We start from the raw sequence: 10,333 nt of genomic DNA on the forward strand, positions 1-10,333 counted from the left end.
TCGTCGTCACCGAGACAGGTCCACGCTGCCGGTCTTGTTGGCCATTTTTCGCAATGCCGAAATAGCTTGTAGTTTCTGTATGTATTTCCACACGGTCGCTCACCCACCACGGGCTATCGCCGACCTCACACTGCCGCGGCCCGCGGCTCCCGTCCACCGCGTGTCGCCGCCGGGGAGACACATGGCCGGCACATGGGCCCGCGTCGGCCGAGTCCGACCCCAGCCCCGTCCACCCAGCCCGGGTCCGGGCCAGACCGATACAGTTACACCTTCATTTAGAGCTTCCGGATGGCAGAATTGTCTTATTTATTATTACTAACTTGAATCAGTGAAATAGCCTCTAGCAAGGATACTCTTCTGTGACCTTGACCTTTGAGCAGCCTTGTATCGTAAGATGAACCACAAATAGGGAACTGATAAGCCTCAAAACATTTCAAAACTTTTTGGAAGTTAGCACGCACGATGTACGAAAAAGTGCAAAGTTTGAGGTCAATTTTGAGCGTGACCTTGACCTTTGAATTTGAGCACAATTTCGGAATTCTCAGATTGTCTTCTTTCGTTTGACATCCAATTTTGCCGGTTTGATGCATCCTGCCGTCCTCTAGAACGCTTACTTTGAGATCACTACACATGTGCCGGTTTTTGCCTTTGACCTTGACCTCTGACCTTGAAAATTGACCTGAGGTCAAAAATTTTAGTTGCTTTAGAATCGTCTCGTAAGGACCTTTCGTTTGGTATCGCTTTTGTTTCCGTATCTCCCTTATTTACGGAGTTAGACAGGGGGGGGGGGGGGCGAAAAACGCCCCTCCCCGGGCTGCGGTGGTTGGGATTACCCCCCCGGGCCCGGCCGGGTTAATTCGGAGGTATTTAATTTCAAAGTCTGCAGTTTTCGGATTACAAGGGCTAATACATTTGAACGCCCCCTGAGATTTTCTGACGTCAGCGCAGGTCTAGCAATTTTTAAATTTGATACTAAGAGAAATATGATGCTGTGGCGGTAGGTATACGTAGGTATGCTGATTTGCGAGCAACATCTGCCGCACTTTTAAGATACCAAATTATTGTTTCCAAATGACGTTATAAGAACAGTGGAGGCCCCAAAAAGTAAACAAAAGTTAACCCTATTAGTGGCAGGGGGGGGGGGTTGTTTTTATCCACCCCTCAGGTTTTTCGGGAATATCTCTGTTGCCGATTCATTCACTGATTCGTTCATCAATTCATTCATTCACTTATTTATGCTCACCTTCATTCACTCATTCGTTTCAATTCGCTCTATATTATTTCTGCAGATGTCATCGTCTTATTTTATGCAAAGAGCAATGGATGTCTTATTAGTTTTTCTCCGTCCTAGCAGACCTTTAAATTTTCAAATGTCTCTATAATTGTCTCGCGACCTTAATTTTTTGGCGAATGACCTTTGCCATCGATTGTAGGTCAGACGTCAAAAATATTTTCATTGCATAAGTATGAATGTTCGTTTTTATTTCAATATATTGTGAAAATGAAGAAGGCGTCTCATGTTGCAGTTCGCAACATTTCATGAAAATATTTTAATGTCGTTACGGTAACGTAAATGTAGATTTACACTTCGAATCGTTACAATTCCTATTATTCTGAGTAACGTAACATCGACTTATCGATCCTCACGTCACGTTGTAATCGCAGCATAGCATTAATTAAAGTAAACGATGACTTTAAATATTGCTTAAACTTGTTGCTGAACAACCATGAGTCGTACACCGGTTCCCACTCCGAGAAGAGGAGACAGAGTGAGACGCGCTCCAGTTCGTTATGGTTTCGAAGACGACGAACGGGAGAGCATCAATGAAGCCGGGGCCATGAGTGTTTGCTCATCAGTCTCGATGTCGTCGAAAGCTTCATCACGCAGATCTGCTGAGTTAAGATTGAGACTAGAGGTGGCAAAATGTGGACCCGGGGACCCGGTCTATGGAACCGGTCTGGACCCGGATGGGTCCAGACCGGGTCCCCCAAAATATTTGGCCGGGTCCAACTGGGTCCTATCATTTCCCTGTGCTTTATGGTAAATATTAATATCTTTAATGCTTTGCAAACATAGTCATAGTTAATGCAGTTTCCAGTTCATAAGTCCCAATTCCAATTTTGAATTTAATATTCCAGCAGATTGGGCTACCTATTCTATAGCATACTGATACTGGTCAGTCTTGCTTCAATTTCTTATCTTGTCACCTACAACAGAATAGACAAGTTCTAAGTGCTAGCAATCCAGAAAACATTTCACCAAATGTTTGTACGGATTACTTCCATTCAGTTTGCTGTACAGCACCTAGCAATATTTTGAGCTGTAGAAATCAAATACCAATAACATATGTAGGTAAGTAGGTATGACTGAAATCCATTTATATGTAAATGGACACAAATCCAATTGAAGCAAGGCTGACCAGTGGCATTCTCACCTGCCTTTTCAAAGACATTGACATACCAAAGTCACTATGCCCACCGGAAATCAGAGTTCATGTTTGATATTCAAATGCATTTCATAACTCAAACAGCTTTGAAATTATTTATATCACGGCCAGAAGACAACTCATAAAACCAACATGCCCTTGCATAAATCCATAAAGCTAAAAATGAATCCAAGACATTCTCCAGAAACCGTAGTATTGATCAGATTTTAGCCAACTGGCGCCGCATGGTGGCGCTAGCAGAGCGTATTATAATATATGTACATATAGCGCTCTACTAGCGCCATCATACGGCAGCAGCTGACAAAAAAACTGAGTCAATACCAATGCCCTTCTCCAAGGCCAATGATTCCGTGTTGATGTGAAAATAGCGCATTTGAGCGTCATATATGCTATACCTTACGCACGCTAATCTACTGCATAAAGGTTACAATTTCGGAACACGTTCGGGAAGAAATCAGGTAAGTCTCAGAACCCTTGGTATTTATTCTATATCAAGGTACTAACAACAAAATGTAGTTTGTTTTCTACGTTAATAAATTGGCACTTAAGTCATGATCGCAACCTACTTAACCAACTTGCAGTACTTGAAAGTTTATTGCCATTACGATTTTGCAGTACTTTAACCTCAACAAAATTTTGCAGTGATTTAACGCCTGTTTTGTCCTTGCATTGCTATCGTGTCCAAGGCCATATATAGTAGGTAGCGACACTGAGCGATTTGTTTACAGCCAGTTTCGATCCCGATGACGCAAATGTGTCGTCACGGGACAAAACAATATGGCCACCTCTAATGAGAACCAAGTGCAATACGTTCCCGGATGTAGACAGCACTGACGTCACCGGGATTGAAACCGACGACCTCAGTACTGGACCTATGGCAAAGCAAAGTAGTGACATCCCCCTGATCGTGTCGACATTTCTGGCGGACCTCACACAGTTTTCATGTTTCTATTTTGATTTTGAATGTTTTATCGTTTGGGGCCTTTGATAGTTGATAATATTTGTAAGGACTAATGAATTTAATTCTCAAAACGAATATCTTTTACCAAGAATATTAGAAAAGGTATGTATCAGTATGGTTATCTTGTTCCATGTTGATGTTAGGTTCTTGTTCTGACTCTAAGGAAGGCACTGGTCCATGGATCCCCAGTTCACATCATTTTTAGCAGCTGTAGTAAAAGTGGCTTAGGTTAGCATGAAATTCATTGGTTTACTTGCTTCTTATATTCTTAAATATGACCTGAATCTGGTTCCAAAATACAAACTGTAAAGCGAAGTGAAATGACCATGGCATGAGTTTTTTTAGCTTTTACTTTGCAACACAAGCATGCCCAATTGGAAAGAAACTATTTTCTTTTGCTATACCTACAACCGTACACAATTTTCATAATGAATTTTGGGCGGGTCCATCTGGTTCCAACGCTGACTTAGACCGGGTCTGACCGGTTCCAGAAATGTGCCAGTCAGACCGGGTCCGGGTCCGGGTCCCAAAATTTTCCAGTTTTGCCACCTCTAATTGAGACAACTACAGCAGGAGCAAGCACTACAAAGAAAACACGAAGAAAACTTAAGAGCGCTGGAGCTGTTGAGAGCCCAATATGATGTAGAAAGGGCTGTGCTCGAAGAGGAAGAGGAGACAAACGAGGAGAGGCCGAACATTTTGCCATCTACCACACTTGAAAATCGTGAAGACATCGGTCCGTCAGTGGCTGATTCGAGCCGAGCTGAGCGTCCCGCTCGCCTGGGAAATGCAAGCCAACAAGGCAACAAGCCTGTGAGTATCACGATTACTGAGGCTCCTAAGTTAGATGTACTGTGTTTTGACGGTGATGTGGCACACTACCCACTTTTCAAACGGCAAGTCAACGAGGCACTGGAAAGCGGCCTATTTTCCGAAGCCAAAATCGTGTCTCACCTCAAAGAGAGGCTGAAAGGGAGGCATTTAATGCCGTGCACGGTGCCCTCCTGGCTGGAGTCTCTCTGACGCGCATTCTACACGTCTTAGATTCCAGATTCGGAAACAAACTGCGCGTAACTCAAGCTGTAACGAGAAAACTCCTAGAACGATCAAAAATGAGTGTCATGGATGTTGAAGAACTCGCTCGCTTCAGCACAGAGGTATACAACGCGATAGCAGTCCTCGAATCGATGGGAAGCGAAAACGAAATGAACAACTTTCGAACGATCAGCCTGCTCGTAGAGAAGCTGCCTCTGGACAGTCAGCATGCATGGGGCTCATACGGAAGACAGCATGCGGACGAACACGGTGACGTCACCTGCCGCACCTTCTGTGACTTTCTGGAGGAGCACGCTCAAGACCGGCAATTCAGCGCCGTTCGCGCTGAGCCCGGCAGCCGAGAACCTACCCGGAAGCCACGCCCACTACCCAGAAAAGTAAGGCAGAGTTACGCGATGGACAGCGCTGCTGAAGTGGGTCGTGTGGCCGCGTCAGACGCAACCAGTCCCAGTGGGCAAGGAACACGGAGTCGTGCGCAGGTCTCGTGCTACTTTTGTAAGCAGCCCCATTGGATTTCGCGCTGCAAAGCTTTCCAAGAGCTGACCGGTGACCGGAGATGGAAGTGGACCGAGTCAAACAGCGCCTGTGTGCGGTGTTTGAGTACGTCACATCGCACACAACAGTGTCATAGACAACTGCCATGTGGCGTCGACGGCTGCAAAGAAAAACATCACGCTCTGCTACACACCAAGCCGCAGACGACAGCGGTAGTGGGCACGGTGAACGCCGATCGTAAAGTTATGCTGATGAAGACGGTGGTGGTACGTGTTCACGGACCGAGCGTCACAAGACAGTGCGTGGCTTACTTAGACGAAGGTAGTTCCCTGACACTAATCGAGAGTGATTTGGCAGAAGAACTGGGACTTGACACGATGCCGGACAAGATGAGAATTAGGACGATGACCGGCGTCACAGAGCACGAAGTTGGAAAACTCGACCTTCTCGTCAGCAGCGCCGAAACAGGAAACGAGTTTGAGCTGAAGGATGCCGTAGCCATCAACAAGCTGGAACTGAGCAGAAGCCCAGTGACTATGACGGACCTCGCTAAAAAGTATCCCCTGCTCGAAACTATGGCGATACCTTATCTCGATGAGGCTCCTCGAATGATCATCGGGATGGACAACGCTGAGCTCATCGCCACAAGACAGCTGCGGCGAACGACGAAAAATGGTCCTCTGCTGCAGAAGACCCTCCTCGGCTGGACAGTGACAGGGCGGGCCCTGGCCGCTGTCACTGTTACTGACGAGCAAGTGCAGTTCATCCGGCGGCATGAAGATGACTGCACCCTATTGGACGAGACGTTTCGAGCCAGCTGGACTACTGAGTCGTTTGGCTGTGTGTACGACAAAGATACACCTGACAGTCCAGAAGACCGCCGAGCAGAGTCCACTCTTCAACAAGAAGTGTTCCACAATGGAGAGCGCTGGGTCGCGCCCATTCTGCTGCGAGATTCGCAGGCCGTGTTTCCTCCCAGCCGGACGATGGCTGAGAGGAGAGCTAAGACTCTGGAAAGAAAACTGGACAAAACTGAAAAGTCAGGAGATGGAAAATCAGCCAAACTGGTGTACGAAAAAATGGACGAAATGATAAGAAACGGACACTTCCGGAGACTAAGCACGGAAGAGGCAGCCAAAGAAACTGACCGCACATGGTACCTTCCCTTGTTAGCAGTCACTAACAAGATGAAGCCGGAAAAGGTACGACTGGTTCTTGACGCCGCCGCGAGGAGTCAGGACAGATGTCTCAACGACTATCTCATGAGAGGACCGGACTTCTCCAACTCCATTCCTGGAATCATCTGCAGATGGCGTGAAAAGCCAATCGCCGTGACTTCCGACGTCAAGGCCATGTTCTCGCAAATTCTCGTGCGGGACCAGGATCGAGCTTGTCTGCGGTTCCTATGGAGAGGACGCCGCCGGACGGGACCAGTGGACACTTACGAGTCACAAGTCGTCATCTTTGGCGCAAAATCTTCACCGGCTGTCGCTGGATACTGCTTCAGGGAGACGGGCAAACGATTCGGAAGCCAACTTCCACACGTGATGGACGCTATTGAAAACTGTACGTACGTGGACGACATCATATACAGCGTCAACACGGAAAATGAGGCGATCAAATTCATTGAAGACATGACGTCGACCCTGGCTCAAGGAGGGTTCGAACTGAGTGATTGGACTTCAAACACTGCGACAGTGGTGAAGGACGGGTCGGGGAACGAGACATCACTCGAAGAAAATGTAACACTGGGTGTGACCGACTCACAACGAACCCTCGGCACGGTCTGGAAGCCCAGCTCTGACGTCATCACATACAGTGCCCAACTGACGACTCCGACGCCCACGAAGAGGAATATCCTGTCAGTCGTGATGTCCGTCTTCGATCCGTTGGGCTACCTGTCCGGGTGGCTACTGCCAGTGAAAAAGGCGCTGCAAAACATGTGGGCAAAACGTCAAGGATGGGAAGACGAGCCTGATGGACAAGACAGGAAAGTTTGGGAAGAATGGACCCGTGAGCTAGCTCTCATCAGCTCCGTAGACATGCCCAGACATTATTTTCGACAAGATGCCGAAATCACTGCCGTAGAAGTACACGCATTTTGTGACGCGAGTACAGACGGATTTTCTGCGGTCGTGTACTACAAGTGGACGTCCAACTCTCAAGTCTTCACTACATTTGTCGCAGCACGGTCCAGACTCGCGCCGCTGAAGACGCTGTCCGTCCCTCGCCTAGAGCTCCAGGCAGCCGTCTTGGCGACAAGACTAGTCTGCTCGCTCCGGAAGGAAAGTCGCCTCGACTGGACGGCTGTGACCTATTGGTCCGACTCCAAAAACGTTTTGGCGTGGATCAAAGCGCAAGATCGACGATACCATGTCTTTGTGAGCAACAGGACGGCCGAAATTCTCGACAGGTCGTCGGCCAAGCAGTGGCGCTACGTACCGACAGCGCTGAATCCAGCTGATGGTGGCTCGAGGGGTCACCGGCTGCGTGACCTGCATCCAGACGGGTTTTGGCCGACAGGTCCCGATTTCCTGCGTGAAACACGTGACACGTGGCCAGAGGAACTGAACTCATCACCTCAAGATATTCTGCAAGATGATCCGGAGACCAAGCTTGTATTCACGGTTGATGCCGCTCAGTCCCCAGTTCCAGACATCAGACTTGCAATGCCAGATCTGTCAAGATTCTCAAAGTGGAGTACAGCAGTTCGGACCGTCTCGGTGATCCTGAGATGGAGAAATCGTGCAAAAAGGCAATATGGAATCAAAGCTACAGCAGAAGATGGCCAGTCCGTGGAAGTCGAAGCTGAAGCCCTGCTGATGAAAATGGCTCAGCAAGATGTCTACGCAGCCGAGCTGCGCGATCTGAAGGCCGGCATTCCCCTGGATCCCAAGAGCCCTCTGTCAGCGCTGACAGTCACACTGATGGATGGGCTGATATGCCTAGACTCAAGGACAAGACGATCTCCGGAAATGAGTACATCTGCTAGATTTCCAGTCATCTTACCACGCGCTCACCTGTACACACGTCTGTTAATACAGCACATCCATGAGAAGATGGCTCACCGCGGTCACGACGCCGTTCTCGTTGAATTACGACAGCGGTGTTGGGTGCCACAGGCAGCACGGGAGATCAGGAAGGTCGTCTCTCAGTGTCGGCTGTGCAAGATCAGGAAGGCCAAGCCTGCAGCACCGCAGATGGCACCTCTGCCCCTGCCGAGAGTCACCATGTTGGGTGGAGCGTTTCGTGCGACGGGACTGGATTTTTTCGGTCCGATGCAGATCAGGAAAGGACGAGCCGTAGGCAAGATCTGGGGAGCTCTGTTCCGGTGCATGGCGACAAAGGCTGTACACATAGAGCTCACTGAGAGACTGGACACCGACGCTACCCTCCCAGTAAACATGCCGACGTCGGCCCGACGTCGGCCGACTCGGGGTGACGTCGGCAACTCGGCAACCGCATGCCGACGTCGGCCCGACGTCGGCCCAACCTCGGCACGACGTCGGCTGGATGTCGGATATGCCCGCATGTTCCGACGTCCAGCCGAGGTCCAGCCGACGTCGGGCCGACGTCGGACCGAGATCAATTGCTGAGGTCCAGCCGATGTCGGGCCGACGTCGGGGCGACGTCGGATCGACATCGGCCGCTGTTTTGACCAATGAAATAATATAAAATACATGTTTCATGTTTCATAAAGAGCTTCTGTATTCAAAATATCCTCAGGAAACTCAAATCTTCCTCCACGCCGCAACCCCCTGATCCGGACTGGACGGGAAACTTTATCCCATTTGGGATTGCCCGTAAGCCGAGCTCGCCCGTAGCCGGGTGCGGTGAGTTCTTGGGGGCTGCTCGGCCTATCCTTTGGTCAGGCTCAGCCCCGGCAACTCACCAGGGCCGGGCCCAGTTCATATAGAAAGGCCAGTCGGCAAGTGTCACTTTGCCAAAGTGCCACTTATCAAAGGGACACTTTGGGAAACGTTGGTGCAGGTGTGTAAGAGTGGCTATATGAATCCATTGTGGGGTCGCCCTTTCCAATAAGTGTCACGTAACAGCAATGGGACCAGGGACTCTGTATGAACTGGACCCAGGGTGCTCGCCAAGAAGACCAATGTCTCCATCCTATGATCCTTCCGGCTCTGAAATGGTGTTGTCAGACCGAAAGGGCATAACCCAACAACACAAACCAAGTTCATTAGCTGGCTGCGTGGTGTAGTGGTTAGCGCACTAGCCTCGCGTTCGATTGACATGGGGTTCGAATCCCATCACCGACTGATGCTTTTGGCGTGTTGTCCCAGTAAACATGCCGACGTCGGGGACTGGCGGGCTCGAATCCAGCCGCCGGTTGATATTTTTGGCGCGTTGTCCCAATAAACATGCCGACGTCGGCCCCGTCGGTCCAACGACAAACGATCTCGTCAACCTCGGCAAACGATCTCGGCCCGACTTCGGCTCGACGTCGGCTGAACTTCGGCTGGACGTCGGAACATGCGGGCATATCCGACGTCCAGCCGATGTCGGGCCGAGGTTGAACCGACGTTGGGCCGACGTCGGGCCGAGCCTCGGCCCGACGTCGGGCCGACGTCGGCATGTTTACTGGGCTGATGGTTATAGCGCGGTTTCAAGCAAGAAGAGGGAACGTGAAGACGCTGTGGACAGATAACGCAAGCAGTTTCAAATCAGCGAACAAGGAGCTAAAGGATCAGTTCGCGCGTCTCAATCATCAGAAGATTACCAAGCAACTCAGCTTGGACGGCATCACCTGGAGATTCAGTGTACCAGCTGATCCTGAAGCCGGAGGAGTTTGGGAGCGCAACATTCGCACGGTCAAAGAAACGCTCCGTGTCATATTGAAGGAGCGACGGCCGACGTTTGAGGTTCTCAGCACGGTGATATGCGAGGTCGAGAAGATCTTGAACTCCACCCCGCTGTTCCATGTACCGGTAGACCCAGATGATGAAGAACCCCTGACGCCGTTCCATTTTTTGATCGGGCGGCCGTCTCCTTCTTATCCCCATGGGACACCTGCCGAGGACGACATCGACCTGCGGAAGCGCTGGAAACACGCTCAACTTTTGTCAGAGCACTTCTGGAAGAGATGGGTTCGTGAGTATTTGCCAACGCTCGCAAAACGGCCAAAGTGGAACAAAAGTGAGCGAGACATTGAAGCCGGAGACGTAGTAATCATTGTCGACCCGCAGAGCCCACGTGGTCTGTGGCCGAGAGGAAAGGTACTGGAAGTGGTACGCGCTGAGGACGGTCACGTCCGCTCTGCCCTAGTGAAAACGAAGCACGGGATCCTTCACCGCCCGGCCAGGAAGCTGATCGTACTGGATCTGATCCCCGTGATGAAACGCTGATATGGAGACCGACC

The 10,333-nt window shown here is 50.0% G+C and overlaps 1 protein-coding gene across 1 annotated transcript; it reads left to right on the plus strand.

The window, feature by feature from the left end:
- The first annotated feature begins 3,896 nt into the window (after positions 1-3,896).
- On the plus strand, positions 3,897-8,400 carry LOC122390886. Its single transcript, XM_043384315.1, has 2 exons — positions 3,897-6,759; positions 7,872-8,400. Exons 1-2 carry the CDS (start codon positions 4,521-4,523, stop codon positions 7,949-7,951), a joined length of 2,319 nt encoding a protein of 772 aa, XP_043240250.1. The 5' UTR covers positions 3,897-4,520; the 3' UTR covers positions 7,952-8,400.
- The last annotated feature ends 1,933 nt before the right edge of the window (positions 8,401-10,333 follow it).

This window comes from Amphibalanus amphitrite, unplaced genomic scaffold (genome assembly GCF_019059575.1).
Source record: "Amphibalanus amphitrite isolate SeventyFive unplaced genomic scaffold, NRLGWU_Aamphi_draft 000413F_arrow, whole genome shotgun sequence".
NCBI classification, from domain to species: domain Eukaryota; kingdom Metazoa; phylum Arthropoda; class Thecostraca; order Balanomorpha; family Balanidae; genus Amphibalanus; species Amphibalanus amphitrite.